Source organism: Miniopterus natalensis, chromosome X (genome assembly GCF_054644295.1).
Source record: "Miniopterus natalensis isolate mMinNat1 chromosome X, mMinNat1.hap1, whole genome shotgun sequence".
NCBI lineage: Eukaryota > Metazoa > Chordata > Mammalia > Chiroptera > Miniopteridae > Miniopterus > Miniopterus natalensis.
Window position 1 is genome coordinate 69,081,749 of NC_142103.1, and position 18,576 is coordinate 69,100,324.

Below are 18,576 nucleotides of genomic sequence, written 5' to 3' on the forward strand. Positions count from 1 at the left end.
TTTGGCTATAACCCAGTACAATGTTGAATAGAAGCGGCAAAAGTGGTCATCCTTGCTCATTTGCTACTTCTCCACTATTTCTTTCCTTTTACTCTGGGGTTCCAATTACATACAGGGTGCCCCCCAAAATATATACACATTTATTATACACTATTAATTCCAATGGGTTAAATCTGAAAAGAAAGAAACATCAATTGAGCTATCAGCTGTTAAAGTGTATAGCATACATTGTTTTGGGACACCCTGTAATATGTTGGTATTTTTCTGTATACCATATTTATCTTAATTTCTTTTTCATATGCTTCAACTTCTGTGCTATTCTGGGCAGTTTCTCTAGTTAGCTCTTCTAATTTACAAAATTCTCTTTGGCTGTGCCTAATCTGTTATTGTGTTTTTTACTTTTAAACTTCAACAAGTATGTTTTTCATTTCTAAATAGTTTTGGGTACTTTATCACTTATTTTTATGTTTCTATAGTTCATTGCTTTAAATATTTTATGCATAATTATTTCATAATATATACCTGATAATGTCAATTTGTTGTTTTTCAGATTTTAAATCTGTATTGATTGTTTCTGCTCACTTGTAGACAAATTGTTTTGTTGTGTTTCATGATTGCTGATCTATGTTTATGATCTTAACATTTTAATATGTGGGAATCCTGGAGATCTAAACTAGGAGTGTTTTCTGCTAGAATTGACTTGAAAATGGTACTTCCAGCTATCAGGAGGTGCTATTTATTTGCAGTTACTTTAGCTCTTTCTGGGGTTCATTACTTAATAATGCTGAAGTCTCACATTCAGTTTTCCTTGCATTTTGCTGAAAGCTTTGTCTCCCAGTAACAACTCTAATATAAGCATCTTCCCTTAGGAAAGTTTCTCTATTGTTCATTGTCTCATTTTAACCTCTCTTTGTTTTGATTTAATATCATTATTTTAAAATTAAAGCTTTCTTTTGCTGTTGGGAGGAGGCTGGAAATTCCCCTTTCTTCACTTAAAGTAGCATTGCATTAAGAATTATGTACTATACATGATCTAGCTTTTTTTATTGTGGTAATATATACATAACATGTAATTTACCATTTTAACTATTTTAAGTATACAGTTCAGTGGCATTATGTACATTCATAACTTTACATAAGCATCGCCACCATCCATCTCTAGAACTCTTTATCTTGTAAAGCTGAAACTCCATCATCATTAAACAGTAATGTTCCATTCTCTCTTCTCTCAGCCTATTCTATTTTCAGTCTCTGTGAATTTGTCTATTCTAGGCACCTCATTGTAATTGTTAATTTTATGTATCAACTTGACTAGGCCATAGGTGCCCAGATATTTGGTCAAACATAATTTTGGGTATGTCTGTGAGGACGTTTTTGGGTAAGATTAACATTGAAGTGGTAGAGCCAGTAAAGCAGACTGCCCTTCCTAATGTGGGTGAGTGTCATCCAATCAATTGAATGGAACAAAAGAGCAAGAGAGAATTCTTTCTGCCTGATTGACTTTGAACTGGGACAGTTTTTTTCCAGCCTTTAGGCTTAAATTGAAATATCAGCTCTTCCTGGGTCTTAAGCCTTTTGGCTTTCAGCCTGGAACTTACACCATTAGCTCTCTGGTTCTCAGGTCTTTGGACTTGAATGGGAACTACACCATTGGCTCTCCTGGGTCTCCAGCTTGCTGATTCACCATGTAGATCATGGGACTTGTCAGCCTCCATTATCATGTGAGCCAATTTCTTATAATAAATCTCTTTATACACACACACACACACACACACACGTGCGCACACACATGCACATCCTATTGGTTTTGTTTCTCTGGAGAACCCTAATACTCATATAAGTGGAATCGAACAATATTTGTCCTTTTATGTCTGACCTATTTAACTTAGCATAATGTTTTCAAAGTTCATCCATATTGTATCATGTATCATAGATATACCTTTTTAAAAATGAGAATATCCTCCAGAATGTATATTATCTATACTCTAGCCCACTAAACTGCCAGAAGCATAAGTCTTTAATCCAGCCTTGAGGGACCAGGGAATTCTTGGAGATAATGTTTATCTGAGACTTTTGAAGAATGAGCAAAGTGACAGGGGCAGTGGGAAGTATGTAGAAAAAAAATGATCTAGGTAGAAGTATGTATAAAAGCCTGTTGTGAGAAGGAACATGCAGTTCTTAGGGACTTGAGAGTTTATTAGTATGGGTGGAGCTTAGAGAGCAAAGGAGCAAGTGGCAAGAGACTGTACTACAGAGATTAGCAAGAGCCACATCATTCTTGGTGAAAAAGAAGATAAAAGAGACCATGGAGATGAATTATACATTCCCTCATAACTCATGAGGTAGCAAGAATTTATGTTATGTCCTCCAATTAGCATAATTTGTTGACGTATCTAGCAAACCAACATCACGGAGGAAGACTGCCCTGGCTGGCATGGTTCAGTGGTTAGAGCATCACCCTGTGCACCAGAGGGTCTCAGGTTTGATTCCTGGTGAAGGGCACATACCTGGGTTGCAGGTTCGATCCAATCCCTTCCCCCAGTTGGGGCATGTGTGGGAGACAACCAATTGATGTGTCTCTCACATCGATGTTTCTCCCTCTCCTCTCCCAGTCCCTTCTACTGTCTCTAAAAATCAATGGAAAACATATCCTCACTCTTTGGATGAGGATAAAAAAAAAAAAAAAAAGGAAGACTGTCAGGTCACTGAAGTTAAAGGTCAATGAGGCTTAGGAATCTAAGTTGCTGATGAGGGATACAGACACCATTAAGTATTTGGAAAATAACTCTCATTCTTCTTTACCTCTCTGATTCTTGCCACAATCCTGGATGACATCAAAATTCATGAGGATAATCAACTTTTGGTTTTACTCTGCCCTTTCCTGGGGATTATACATTCTTGCTTGGAATCACTGTGTCCTCCCAAAATGCTTTTCATGGTGTCCTATTACTATAGATACTTGGTAAAGTTTATCCTGAAAGTTTGATCATCTATCAACCTTATTATATTTCTAAATGTCAAGTTCTAAGACAGGTTTGTGCCTTTCCTATGAGAGCAACATACCTTTACTTTGCCATTCTGAAGAAACAGAGTCCAGTTATGGCCGTCTTGACTACTGGAGATGAAGAACTCCTTCACATACATGCTGGTAAGGAGAGATTTTACCCCCTGGGTGGTTATTCCTGTAACTTTCATTGTCTTCTGGAAATCAACTTGCAGCCACTCTTCTGGATTACTCACCTGAGGAAGTTAATTAAAGTAGTATCCTGTTGGTCACTATTTGCTCCCAGAAACCCCCAAATCCCTTCTTATTAACCATGTCACAGCACTTACACTTTGCATTTTAATTATTTGTCAGTCTCCCTTTTTAGACTCTAAGTAACTCTAAATAACTTGAGAGCTAACATATTTCATGATTCATCTTAGTATCCCTGGGGTCAGCTACTTAATAGGTGCTTAGTAAATGTTTGGTGAATGAATATGTAAGCCATATAGAGACTGACTACAGTATAAAGAGTTTAGCAATGTGTTATACAACCTATTTTGTTTAAAATAAGCTCCTGAAGGAGCAGAGACCATTAACTCCATTCGTCTCAAAAAACTATTCAGTGATTGAAAAATCACATACTAAGTGGTTCTGGAAAAGAATTGTGCCCAGTGAACTGTACATGACTGTGACCCTTTTCTTTGAGGCACTGAAAAACCTGCAATGACGGCTAATTATTGATATTTCTTTCTGTAAAACTGGACCTCAGCTACAATTCTTTGACAGATATTAGCCTAGTACTGCCTATAGAGATTCTATTTCCAGGAGATTCAATTAGGGATCATTTCCCCCAATGAATACTGTGTTGAAATCACATGGCAACACTAACTATCTTTGGGTTTTCTGCCCATAGTCTACCTTCCTTGACATCTGTGGGAACAGCCAGGTGACAGAAATACCTCTGAAGAAACAGTCAAGGGCTTTCCTTATTCTTTCCCAACCACTACTTCTCACTCTGCATCAGTTAAATGAAAAATTTGTTGCCCCTTACCTGGGGTCTCCAGGCATTAGTCCTCCCCTGGAGGTGAAGTCGGGCTTGTGAAGGAGACCAGGTGGCAAACATATTGTTTAAATAGGATGAGGCAGTAATCTGTGCATCTGATATTGCTTTACTCTCCATTCCTAGTGGAATGCTGCAGCCTCGAAGAAATAAAAGGAGAATATAATCACAAGGACAAGATGCAGCCCTGGTTCCACTAGCCTCCCTCCACTGACACTTTAGGACTACAGTTATCATGATGTCTTTTCCCAGAAATTAACTTTTGCATTGATTCTGTTATTGGTAACATGCCCCCTGTTTTCTGGTCAGCTCTGCTCAGCTTTGACTGATTTGTTTGCCTTGTTAATAGTAGTGTAGGATGTGACTGCCCATTGGGAATCCCATGTTTAGAATGACCAAGTACTGGGTTTGCCCAGGACTGTGCTGGTTTTAGCATTAATAGTTCTATGTGCTGAGAATATCTCCAGCCTCTGAAAAACTGGGACCATTAATTATTCTACTCATAGTTGGGAGATGGAAGGATATGGGATGACTTTGCACTTACTGTTTAAATCACAGCCCATCAACTCCATGCGAAGAGTGCTGCGGATGCTGTGGTGTGTTGGGTGCAAACGGATGTATCGAGCAATAATTGGAGGGTTAAAAATATTATGTTTTATTCCAGATGAATCCACATTGCCAAAGAAGACCTGTACAGAGGGATTAGCACACATATATGGAAAGTGAAGACAGAGCAAAAAACAATTCCTCCGAATCATATTTTCCTTCTAATTTTGCTTTGTGCATTTCTCAAAAGCATCCAACATTCAAAACCTTTTCAGCTAGACAGATGTTAGGATAGATTACAAGAAGGACAAAGACACCAGGAAGAGAAATGGAACAAGGGAGATGAGGTCTGGGCAGGTGAACTAGTCTATTTTGGGGTCCTGTAAAAAGCTCACCAACATTGTGGAAGCTTTGCTAATCCACTGTGGGCTACAGACCAGCAGCATCAGCATCACTTAGGAGCAATTAAAAATGTAATATCTTGGGCCTTATGCCAGATCTACTGAATCAGAACATAAAATCTGAGAAGCACTAGCTTAGGGCAGAGTCAGCTGTGAAAGAGGACTGGGAATCAGCAGCTTACCACATTGGTCTCAATGATCTTCCAAGAATGTGGGTTCTGCAGTCAAATGTTCTAACCAATGTTACCTCAATAAATTAAAAAAGACTCTGGACTCTGTGTGCACGTGTGAACTGTGAGTCATTAATTAATGATTCCGTGTGTATGAATTTATGAGAAAACTGTTAATATCCAACATGTGAAATTTAGGACCTTGAAATGTCTATATTCTAGAGAAGAGTACATGATATATTTAAGGGAAAAGGAGCACAGTTTGAGCAATATGGTAATAATGTCAATTCCAAAGACCTAGAATTAAAACATGGCATATAGTGTAAGGAAAGTTGAAAATCATCTCTCATAAAATACCCGGCATTCTGTATCTGTTTGAATACACTAAAATAGGAATCAATGTAAGTTTGTTATACATTGTGGGGCAAAAGTGGGTTTACAGTTGTTTTTTATGGAAAACAATACAATCATAAATAAATAATAATACAAGAATAAACTCTATTCTGTGTACTCACAACTGTAAACCTACTTTTGCCCCACCCTGAATTACACATCAGAGTTATAGCATTACAAAGAAATTTTAAAAATTGTTCTGCCATGTAACAAACTTTTCTTCCTATGGGATAAAAATATTAATAAATTTATAGCATTTCCCAGAAATCCCAGCATTATTTTTGGTAAATGTATCTGATTCATGGTTCACTCAGTCCTTGTGTCTTGATTAGAAACCTTCTTAGGAAGATAATGTATTAATTCAACAAATAGTTAATAATGACACAAATTTTAGATTCCATAGATTATATGCCAAGAACTGTGCTAGATAGCTTCACTGGTGAATTCTACTAATTTTTTTTTATATTAATCAAATCATTTATTTTCTTTGTAGTTTTTTTTCAACTTAAAACACACACACCCAAAAACCTCTGACAGTGATTGGATTTCTGTTTCTTTCCCTCCCTCCCTCCTTTCCTGGATTACCTGATGACAAAAGAAAAGTTAGTGGTACATAACAGAAATGCTTACAGAAGCATCAAAAGTAACATCACACAAATACACAAGTAGCAATATTGTAATCAAAGTAAGAGGTCAAGATTAAAAAAATGATTAAATGATACATAAAATTAAACCAGATGCATCCCATTACTAAGATATTAGTAGTCACAAAACCTTAAGATTTTTTCCTTTGGCATTTATTTTATTTATTTTGTGTTCTCAAACTGTCTTTATTTCACTTAAAAGAAGAGGGGAATGGATAAGCTCATCTTTTAACCAAGGAAATAAAAGGCTTGGCCATCCAGCTCCTCAACAATTGATAAAATTTTTTTCCATATGGATTACATTACTCAAAAAAATTTATTTTTCAATTACAGTTTAAATACAATATTATTTTAGAGATTCCAAGATGGTGGCAGATTGAGTGGAAGCTACACTGACACTCTCTGGGGACCAAACTGGAATTATAACTAAAATATAGAAAAACCATCCTGAATAATCAACTGGAGACTAGCTGGAGAGCACTCTCAGAACCAAGGATCAAAGTTGGAGAGTGCATAAGACTGGTAGGAAGTGCAGAGGTGTGAGAGGGCTGGCCAGGCTCCCACAGGCAGTAGCTATAGTTCCAGAGGGCTATCTCAGCTGGGGGGGTGGGGTTCCCACTGAGGGCTCTGGAGCCTAAACCCAAGCTGGGTTTCCCACACCAGAGCACCAGAACTGAGAAGGATGCCCACATAACATCTGGTTGTGAAAAGCAGCTGGGTTTCTGTCTGGCAGGGAGAGATGGCTGGAAATGCAGGCACCCTCTTAAAGGGCCAAGGCACAAACTTTTGTGTGCAGCCACTCATCTTGGGCGCTGGCAGAGGATGGGAAGAGAGGACTGAAGCTGTGTGAGGAGAACCTAGGGTTCTGGTCTCTGGAGATAGAGCTCAGAGGGCAGCCCTTTGAATTCCTGTGCTGAATCATTCCCCCATACTGCAGAAGACATCTTTCTCAGGCAGACCTTTGCCAGCCAGGCAGCTTTTGCCTGGGGGGGGGGGGGGGGGAGCAATTGCCCCACCCTGTGGAGTTCACCGCTTGCTGTGGCTTACCACCTGAGGCTCATTAAGAGACTCAGATTAATCAGCCTGCAGGCAGAGGCAGACTTCTGGGTGCTTTGATTCTTTGCCTGATCTTCTGGACCTGGGCTTTGGAAAAGCAGACTTTGATGTGCATCTTGATCCTGCCCAAACGCACCCAGCCCCAACAGAGGGGAGCACAAGCTGTGGACTGTTGATAGCTCCAAATAGGGTACTCAAGGCCAGTCACAAACAGCGTCTAACATAGGCCTGCACCAGAGACCCTCCAAAGAGACTGAGTCCTAGCAGATCTACCTAGTTCACAGAAACAAACCCAAATAGGCAGCCAAAATGGGGAGACAAAAAAATAAGCCCCAAATGAAAGAGCAAGAGAAGTCTCCAAAAAAAGAGCTAAATGAAATGGAGATAAGCAATCTATCAGATATAGATTTCAGAATACTGATTGTAAGGATGATGCTAAAAGATATGAAAACTGTGAAGGAAATTAAGAATGACGTAGCAGAAATAAAGAATACATTGGAAGGAATAAACAGCAGATTAGAGGAAGCTGAGGATCTGATCAACAAATTAGAAAACAAGGTAGAAAAAAAACCACTCAATCAGAGATAAGAAAAAAACCACAGAAAACAATTAAGAAACAGGAGGACAGTTTAAGAGAGCTGTGGGACAACATGAAACATAACAATATTCACATCATAGAAGTTCCAGAAGGGAAGAGAATAAGCAATGGATAGAGAATCTGTTTGAAGAAATAATGGCAAAAACTTCCCTAACCTGGTCAAGAAAAAAGCCACACAAATTCAGGAGGCACAGAGAATCCCAAGCAAGAAGAATCCAAAGAGGCCCATGCCCAGACACATAATTAAAACACCAAAAATTCAAGACAAAGAGAGAATATTAAAGGCAGCAAGAGAAAAGCAATCTGTTACCTACAAAAGAGCTCCCATAGGCTGTCATCTGACTTCTCATCAGAATCTCTACAGGCCAGAAGGGAATGGCATGAAGTATTCAAGTCGTGAAAAGCTAGGATCAGAAACCAAGACTATATCCAGCAAGGCTATCCTTCAAAATAGATGGTGAAACAAAGAGCTAACCAGAAGTTTGTCACCACTAAACCAGCATTGTAAGAAATGTCAATATTATTTTGTATTATTTTCAGGTATACAGCATAGTGGTTAGACAATCATATACTTTACAAAATGATCCCCCTGATATTTTCAGTACCCACCTGGCACCATACCTAGTTATTACAATATTAGTGACTACATTTCTTATGCCGTACTTTATATCCCCATGACTATTTTTAAACTATCAATCTGTAATTCTCAATCTTTTCACCTTTTTCACCCTGTTTCCCAACCCACCTCCCCTCTGGCAACCATAAGTCTGTTCTCTGTATCTATGAATGTGTTTTTGTTTTGTTTGCTCATTTATATTGTTCTTTAGATTCCACATATAAGTGAAATCATATGGTATTTGTCTTTCTTGGATTGACTTATTTCACTTAGCTTAATACTCTCTAAGTCAATTCACGCTGTTGCAAATGATAAGATTTCATTCTTTTTTATGGCTGAGCAATATTCCACTGTATATATGTACAAAGGGGTTTTATCCACTCATATATTGATGGGCACTTGAATTGCTTTTATGGCTTAGCTACTGTAAATAATGCTGCAGTGAACATAGGGGTGCATACATTCTCTTGAATTAGTGTTTTGTATTTCTTTGGATATATGCACAGAAATAGAATTGTTGGGTTATAAGGCAGTTCCATTTTTAATTTTTGAGGAACCTCCATAGAGTTTTCCATAATGGCTGCACCAATATGCATTTCCAACAACAGTGCATAATGGTTCCTTTTTCTCCACATCCTCACCAACACTTGTTTCTTGTTTTATTAATGATAGTCATTCTGAGAAGTGTGAGGCACTATCTCAATGTGGTTTTAATTTTCATTTATCTGAAAATTAGTGCTTTTGAGCATCTATTCATATCTCTGTGTCCTTTTTGCAGAAGTGTCTATTCAGGACCTTTGCCCATTTAAAAATGGGGTTGTTTGTTTTTTTGGTGTTGAGTTGTATGAGTTCTTTATAAATTTTGGATATTAACCCCTAATCATATGTATCATTGGTGACTATGTTCTCCCATTCAGTGGGTTGTCTTTTCATTTTGTTGATGGCTTCTTTTGCTGTTTAAAAATTTTTAGTTTAATGTAGTCCAATTTGTTTATTTTTTCTTTTGTTTCCCTTGTCCAAGGAGATATATCAGAAAAAATATTAGTAAGATAAATATCCAAGATTTTACTGCCTATGTGTTCTTCTAGGAGTTTTGTGGTTTTGAGTCTCACATTTAAGGCTTTAATATCTTTTGAGTTTATTCTTTTATATGATGTAAAATGCTGGCGTAGTTTCGTTTTTTTCTTTTGCATGTATCTGTCCAATTTTCCCAGCACCATTTATTGAATAGACTGTCCTTACCTCATTGCATGTTCTTGCCTCCTTTGTCAAATATTAATTGGCCTTATAGATGTGGGTTTATTTCTGGGCTTTCTGTTTTGTTTCATTGATCTATATGCCTGTTTTTATGCCAGTACCATGCTGTTTTGATTACTATGGCCTTGTAGTACAGTTTGATATCAGGTAATGTGATTCTTCCAACTTTGTTCTTCTTTCTCAAGATTGCTGTGGCCATTTGGGGTCTTTTGTGGTTCCATATTAATTTTTGGATTACTTGTTCTAGTTCTGTGAAATATGCCATTGGTATTTTGATAGGAATTGAGTTAAATTTATAGATTGCTTTGGGTAGTAGGGACATTTTAACAATGCTAATTCTTCCTGTATAAGAATACAGTATATGCTTCCATTTATTTGTATCTTCTTCAATTTCTTTCTTCGGTGTATTATAATTTCCTAAGTACAGGTCTTTTACCTCCTTGATTAAGTTTATTCCTAGGTATTTTATTTTTTATGCAATTATAAATGGGATTGTTTTCCTAGTTTCTCTTTCTGATAGTTCATTATTGGGGTATAAAAAATGAAACCAATTTCTGGATATTTATTTTGTATCCTGCTACTTTACGGAATTTATTTATTAGTTCTAGTATGTTTTTTGGTGGGATCTTTAGGGCTCTCTTTATACAGTATCATGCCATTTGCAAATAATTACAGCTTTACTTCTTTCTTTCCAGTTTTGATGCTATTTATTTAATTTATTTATTTATTTATTTATTTATTTATTTATTTATTTATTTATTTATTTATTTATTGTCTGATCGCTGTGGCTAAGACTTCCAGTACTATGTTGAATAAGAGTGGTGAAAGTGGACATTCCTGTCTTGTTCTTGATCTTAAGGAAAATGCTTTTAGATTTTCCCCACTGGGTGTGATGCTAGTTGTGGGTTTGTTGTATATGGCCTTTGTTGTGTTGAGATATGTTCTCTCTATTCCCACTTTGCTGAGAGGTTTGGTTTTTTTCTTTTATCATAAATGAGTACTGGATTTTGTCAAAAGCTTTTTCTGCTTCTATAGATATAATCATATGATTTTTATCCTTCATTTTTTTAAGGTGGTATATCACGTTAATTGATTTGTGGATATTGTACCAACCTTGCATCCCAGGGATAAATCCCACTTTATCATGGCGTATGATCTTTTTAAAAAAAAATCCTTGCCTGAGGATATTTTTTCCATTGCTTTTCAGAGATAGTGGAAGGGAGAGAGAGAGAAAAACATTAGTGTAAGAGAGACATGTCCATTGGTTGCCTCCTGCACATGCCCCAACTGGGGGTGGGGATCAAGTCTGCAACCGAGGTATGTGCCCTTGGCTGGAATCAAACCCCAGACTCTTAGTCCATGGGCCAACACTCTAACTACTGAGCCAAACTGGCTAGGGTGGTGTATGATCTTTTTAATGTATTTTTGGATTTGATTTGCTATTATTTTGTTGAAGATTTTAGCATCTATGTTCATCAGGGATATTGGCCTATAATTTCTTCCTTTATAGTGTCTTTATCTGGTTTTGAAATTAGGATAATCCTGGCCTTGTAAAATGAGCTTGGGAGTCTTCCCTCCTCTTGAATTTTTTGGAATAGATTGAGAAGGATAGGTGTTAGTTCTTCTTTGAATGTTTGGTAAAATTCACCTGTGAAGTCATCTGGTCCAGGAGTTTGTTCATTGAGTTTTAAAATTAGGATTTCAATTTTATTTGTTGCAATTTGTTTGTTCAGATTTTCTGTTTCTTCTAGATTCAATTTTGGGAGATTGTTTCTAAAAATGTATCCATTTCTTTCAGATTGTCCAATTTGTTGGCATATAGTTAGTTGTTTGCAATATTTTCTTATAATCCTTTGTGGTTACTTCTGTGGTCAGTTGTTACTTCTCTTCTTTCATTTCTGATTGTATTTATTTAGGCCCTCTCTCTTTTTTTCTTGATGAGTCTGGTTAAAGGTTTATCAATCTTGTTTATCTTTTCAAAGAACAAACTATTGGCTTCATTGATTTTTTTTAGACTCTATTGTGTTTATTTCTGCTCTGATACTTATTATTTCCTTTCATCTACTCACTTTGGGCTTTGTTTGTTGTTCTTATTCTAGTTCCTTTAAGTGTAAGGTTTAGATTGTTGTTTTTAAAATTTATCTTTATTGTTGAAAGTATTACAAATATACCCTTTTCCCCCATTTGATCCTTTCCATAGATTGTTTATTTGAAAATTTTCTTGCTTCTTCAGGTAGGCCTGTAATGCTATGAATTTCCCTCTTAGGAATGTTTTCACTGTGTCCCATAGATATTTGGTTGTTGTGTTCCCATTTTCATTTGTTTCAAGGTATCTTTTGATTTCTTCCTTTACCTCATTGTTAACCCATTCATTGTTTAGTAATATGTTATTTAGCCTTCAGGTGTTTGTGTTTTTTAGTTTTTTTTCTTGTGATTGATTCCTAGTTCATACCATTAAAGTCAGACATATGATTTTAATCTTCCTAAATTTATTGAGACTTGTTTTCTGTCTTAACATGTGGTCTATCCTAGAAAATGTTCCATGTGCACCTGAGCAGAATGTACATACTGCTGCTTTGTGGTGAAATGCTTTGGATATATCAATTGAATCCATCTGATCTAGGGTGTCATTTAAGTCCATTGTTTCCTTGTTGATTTTCTGTCTGGAAGATCTATCCATTGATGTCAGTGGGGTGTTAAAATCCCATACCGTGATTGTATTACTGTCGATATCTCTCATTATGTCCGTCAAGATTTGCTTTATATATTTAGGTGGTCCTCTGTTGGATGCATAATGTTTACAAGGGCTATAACCTCTTGTTGAATTGATCCCTTTATCATTATATAGTTTCCTTCTTTGTGTTTTATTACAACTTTTGTTTTAAAGACTATTTTGTCTGATATAAGTATTTCTATTCCAGCTTTTAAAAAATTTCCATTTATACAAAATATCTTTTCCATTTCTTAACTTTTAGTCTGTGTATGTCTTTCATTCTGAGGTGGGTATCTTGTAGACAACATACACATAGGCCTTGTTTTCTTACCCATTCAACTACCCTATTTCTTTTGATTGGAGCATTTAAGCCATTTATATTTCAAGTGATTATTGATAGGTACATATTTATTACCATTTTATTCTTTATAACTATGTTCCTCCTCCTCCTCCTCATCCTTCCTCTTGAAAACCCTTTAACATTCCTTGTAATATCAGTTTGCTGGTAATGAACTCCTTTAACTTTTTCTTCTTTGGGAAGCTCTTTATTTCTCTTTCAGGTTTTTTTGTTTTTTGTTTTTTAATACATATCTTTATTGATTTCAGAGAGAGGAAAGGAGGAGGAGAGAGAGAGAGACAGAAACATCAATGATGAGAGAGTCATTGATCGGCTGTGTAGCCTGCAACCCTGGCATGTGCCCTGACTGGGAATCAAACCCTGATCTCCTGGATCCTAGGTTGATGCTCAACCGCTGAGCCATACCCGGCCAGGCTCTCCTTCAATTTTAAATGATAGACTTGCTGGGTATAGTGGACTTGGTTGTAGGTACTTGCTTTTCATCACTGAATAGTTCATGTCAATCCCTTCTGGCCTGAAATGTTTCTATTGAGAAATCTGCTGATAGTCCTATGGAATATCCCTTATAGGTAACTGTCTTTCTTTTGCTTCTTTTAAAATTCTCTTTGTGTTTAACCTTTGCCATTTTAATTATGATGTGCCTTGGTGTGGGCCTCTTTGGGTTCATCTTGTTTGGGACTCTGTGTGCTTCCTGGACTTGTGTGTCTTTTTCCCTCACTAGGTTAGGAAAGTTTTCAGTCATTATTTCTTCAAATAGGTTTTCAATCCCTCCCTCTCTCTCTTCTCCTTCTGGTACTCCTATGATGTGGATGTTGTTATGCTTCATGCTGTCTGAAAGGTCCTTTAAACTATCCTCATTTTAAAAAATTCTTTTTTCAGGGAGAGACAAGATGGCGGCATAGGTAACCACAGTACCCTCTGCCACCCACAATCACATAAAAATTATAACTAAAATACAGAACAATCATCATTCAGAACCTCCTGAAATCCAAGTGAACAGAAGTCCCACAACTAGGGAACTGAAGAAGCACATCAAGATCAGTAGGAAGGGCAGAGACCTGGTGCTGAATTGGGGCTGAATCAGAGAGATGGGGCCGTGGCCCCACACCTAGTTGGTTCAGTTTAAAACTGGGAGGGATATCTTGGTGGTGGGAGTTTCCTGGAGAAGTGAGGGGTCCCAGCCCCACATCAGTTCCCCCAGCCTAGAGTTCAAGTGCCAAGAAGAGAAGTCCCCACAACTTTGAGCTGTAAAAACCAGTAGGGATTGTGGCTGAGTGATGCAGAGGCTGCGGGAGTCCCAGGCAGTTCCTCTTAAAGGGTCAGCACATGGACTTACTCAGACTCACCACCTCTGAGCTCCAGCACTGGGCAGCAGCTTGAAAGGAACCAGGGACATTTGGGGAGGAATCATCTTGCCTGGAATCAGAGTGAGAGCTGGAGGGACAGCTTTCTCAAAGACAGAAGAGCAGGCAGAGGCCACTGATCCTTTGATGAGTCCTCCCCCCAAAGAGCCTGTAGGCACCTTTTCTGAATCTCCATCAACCTGGCTCAGACATTTCTCCCTGCCCTGGTGAATTCCTGAGACCTCCGCCCCTCCCTATTTGCAAGCTCATCCAAGCCATTTCCACTGGCTTTTCTATGCAAGTGGCTTCTCTAGCCTCAGGCGTAAGCCTTTCCTAAAATGTCTCTAAAGAGCAGCAGCTGGCCTCAGCATGCCAAATACCTCTCAGTAAGTGCACCCAGGCCTGGCATTATCAGCAGCCTGTATCGGTTCATAGCTTGGCCTCTCCTGGACACCTCCAATCTCAGCACAAGTAGCAGCCATCTATGGATTGCTGTATAGCTCATGCTGGGTGGCCCTGGGCAAGGCATAGGCAGAAGCTGACTTTGCACCTCCTGGGAGGCCTCAGAGACAGTGCAACTGGTGGTCAGACTTGACCACACTGGATTATAACCCTACCACATTCATGAGTGACACACTCAAGGGGCACACTCAATGAACACCAAAGCCCTACTGAAGTAAATCCTGCTGCCTAGGGGTGTCCCCAGCACAGAAGCTCTTTGTCTATAGTTGCAGCAGGTCCTCACAGCTGATCGGCCTGGGGATCAATTCCTCCAAGTGATGCCAATAGCAACCAAGGTTTAACTACAACAGGATAGTGCACACAGCCCACAAAAGGGAGCACCTAGAAGGCCCAGCTCAGGTGACTGGGGAGGCTGAATCACTGGGCCCTACAGGACACCTACTACACAAAGACACTCTACAAATTCCAGGAGACATAGCAGCTCTACCTAATAAATAGAAACAAACACCAGGAAGCAGCCAAAATGTGGAGGAAAGAAACATGTCACAAAGAAAAGAACAGATAAATCTCCAGAAAAAGAACTAAAATAAATGGAGCCAAGCAAGCTAACAGATACAGAGTTCAAAGCAATGGTTATAAGGATGCTCAAGGAACTTAATGAGAATGTCAAGGATCTTGGTAAGGCTTTTGAGGAAACTAGTGAGATCATCAATGACATAATAAAGAACCAGTCAGAAAGGAAGGCTATACTAACTGAAAGGAAGAATAATTTACAGGGAATCAACAGTAGAGTAGAGGATTCCAAGAATCACATCAACAATTTGGAATATGAGGAAGCAAAAAGCACTCAATCAGAAGAGAAAAAAGAAAAAAGAATCCAGAAATATGAAGATAATGTAAGGAGTCTCTGGGGCAACTTCAAACGGCTCAAAATTCGCATTATAGGGGTAACAGAAGGAGAAGAAAGAGAGCAAGAAATTGAAAACCTATTTGAAAAAATGACAGAAAAATTCCTCTACCTGGTGAAAGAAATAGACTTACAAGTCCAGGAAGCACAGAGAGTCCCAAACAAGAGGAACCCAAAGAGACCCACACCGAAACACATCATAATTAAAATGCCAAAGGTTAAAGACAAAGAGAAAAATCTTAAAAGCAGCAAGAGAAAAGAAGTTAGTTACCTACAAGGGAGTACCCATATGACTGTCAACTGATTTCTCAACAAAAACTTTGCAGGCAAGAAGGGAGTGGCAAGAAATACTCAAAGTGATGAAGATCAAGAACCTACAACCAAGATTACTCTATCCAGCAAAGCTATCATTTAGAACTGAAGGTCAGATAAAGAGCTTCACAGATAAGAAAAAGCTAAAGGAGTTCATCACCACCAATCCAGTACTACATGAAATGTTGAAGGGTCTTCTTTAAGAAGAAGCTAATGAACAAAAGAAACTGATAAGCAAAATAGACCCAGAGACACTGAAGCATGCAACAGATGGTTGTACCTCAGAGGGAAGAGGGATGGGAGGTGGGGGGTGGGAAGAGATTAATCAAAGAAGTTATATGCATATATGCATAACCCATGGACACAGACAAAAATGTGGTGATGACCTGGGGAGGGGGTTGGAGTGAGATGGAGGGGGTCAATGGGGGAAAAAAATGAGACACCTCTAATACTTTCAATAAAGATAAATTTAAAAAATAGAAGTCCAAATCGGTAGTTATAGAATAGCCATGAGGATGTTAAGTACAGCCCAGGGAATATAGACAATAATATTCAAATAACTATGTATGGTGCCAAATGGGTATGCGATTTATTAGTATGATCACTTAGTAAGTTTTGTATTGTCTAATCACTGGAGTGTACATCTGAAACAAATATAATATCAACTGAAATTGAAAAGTAAAAAATTATTAAAAAATAAACTTCCCAGAAATATTCAAGTTTAACTGATGTCCTGGGCCATTTTAGAAAGTAATGTTTTTCTAGGAATTTGTCTAAATGGATAATTTCAAATAAGTTTTCAAATCCAAAAGTTTATAGTAGTTTTTTATTTTCTCTTATATGAAATTGCTGAAGTAAATGTCGTTTTCGTCCTCTTACATTTATAAGAGTTGATTGTGCTTTGTGGTGTTTTTTTTTTTTCCTGTACAAGATGTCTATTATTCCACAAAAAATAATTTAAAACAGATTTAATTTTATGTTTTTAGGTATATTCTGTGTTGTTGTTTTTTTATTCTAATTTATAAATTTGATGTTGAACCCATTACTGTTACCCTTTCTTTTCTTATTTATTTATTTATTTATTTATTTATTTATTTATTTATTAAATATAACTTTATTGATTTCAGAGAGGGGAAGGGAGAGAGAGAGAGCAATAGAAACATCAATGATGAGAGTCATTGATCGGCTGCCTCCTGCACGCCCCTGACTGGGGATCAAGCCCGCAACCCGGACATGTGTCCTGACCGGGAACCGAACCTCAGTCTTCCTGGTTACTAGGTCAATACTCAACTGCTGAGCCATGCCCAGCTGTGCACTGTTACCCTTTCTTAGGCAGACTATAAGGCTATAAATATCCATGAATATGTTTTCACTTAATTCTATATCCATTATTAGTTACATAGATTTTCAAACCCCACTATGATTTGTCTCATGCATTATTAAAAGTACTTTTATTCATTTCAATAAAGTCCCTTTCTTGTAGAGTTATTGTAGAGATTACATGAATAATACATGTAACTTGCTAACAGGACTGCCCAGTATGTAGCGAGAGTTCAATAAATATTACTTTCATTATAAAAAAATTCTTTTTTCTTTTTGCTGCTCTTATTGTGTGGTTTCTGCTATCTTGTCTTCCAAATCACTGATTTGATCCTCTGCTACATCTAACCTACTGTTTATTTGTTCTAGTGTATTCTTCATTTCAGATATTGTATTCTTCATTTCTGACTGGTTTTTTTTTTTTTTTAGTTTCTATGTCCTTTTTCATGCTTACTATTTCTTTGTTTAAGTCCTCACTGAGCATTCTTATAACCATTGTTTTGAACTCTGTATTTGATAGGTTGCTTGCCTCCATTTCATTTAGTTCTTTTTCTGGAGATTCCTTCTGTTCTTTCATTTGGGGCATGTTTCTTTGTCTCCCTATTTTTAGCTGCCTCTCTGTATTTGTTTCTGTGTATTAGTTAGATATGTTGTGCTTCCCTATCTTGTTATGGTGATCCTATGTGGTTAGTGTCCTATGAGGCTCAATAGCACAGCCTGCCTGATCACCCAAGCAAGGTGCTACAGGAATATCCCTTTTGTGGACTCTGTGAGCCTTCTTGTTGTAATTGAATCTTGATTGCTGTTGTCCTGTCTGTGCGCAGGGTCAACCCTTAGGCTGGCAGACTGGGGATTGACCATGACTACAGTGTATGTGCTGCTGTGTGGGTACTAGCCACACAAAATGGAATTTTCTTCAGCAGGGCCTGGTGCCTGTTAACATCTCCCTTTGAATGTGCTACTTGTGGAGCTAATTTAATCTTGTTCTGATGTTGTCTGAAGCTTGCCACTGGGTGTATTTGTTCTAGGGCTTCTTGGGAGGGACTCTGGTGCACATCTCCCTTTGAATGTGCTACTTGTGAAGCTAATTTAATCTTGTTCTGATATTGTCTGAAGCTTGCCACTGGGTGTATTTGTTCTAGGGCTTCTTGGGAGGGACTCCGATGCAGGTCAATGTCAGATGCTGCCTGTGACTGGCCTTGGGCAACCTGCTTAGAACTAGTTTGTGGCTGCCTCTGTTGGGCCTTAGTGTATGTGGGAAGGACCAAGCTGTGGACCAAGGCCAACTTCCACCAGCACCTAGTTTGGGGGCTGGTCAGCAGAAGTTCCAAGGCATCTGAGATTCACCTCTGCCTGCCTTTACCTCCTCGCTGCCTGTTTGGCTCAGTCACTGAAAGCACCTCTAACATTACTTGAGCCGCATGAGAAAGGGTC

At 38.1% G+C, this 18,576-nt stretch overlaps 1 protein-coding gene across 3 annotated transcripts in view; it reads right to left on the reverse strand.

Moving 5' to 3' along the window:
- The window catches only part of F8 (coagulation factor VIII), a 156,844-nt gene that overhangs the window by 6,452 nt on the left and 131,816 nt on the right, over window positions 1-18,576 (reverse strand). For all 3 annotated transcript variants that reach the window (XM_087813524.1, XM_016216918.2, XM_016216917.2), the window contains 3 exons: window positions 4,591-4,735; window positions 4,038-4,186; window positions 3,064-3,240 (listed from right to left, as the gene is read on the reverse strand). In XM_087813524.1, coding sequence (XP_087669650.1) covers window positions 3,064-3,240; window positions 4,038-4,186; window positions 4,591-4,735 — 471 coding nt within the window. The remainder of the gene's footprint in view (window positions 1-3,063; window positions 3,241-4,037; window positions 4,187-4,590; window positions 4,736-18,576) is intronic.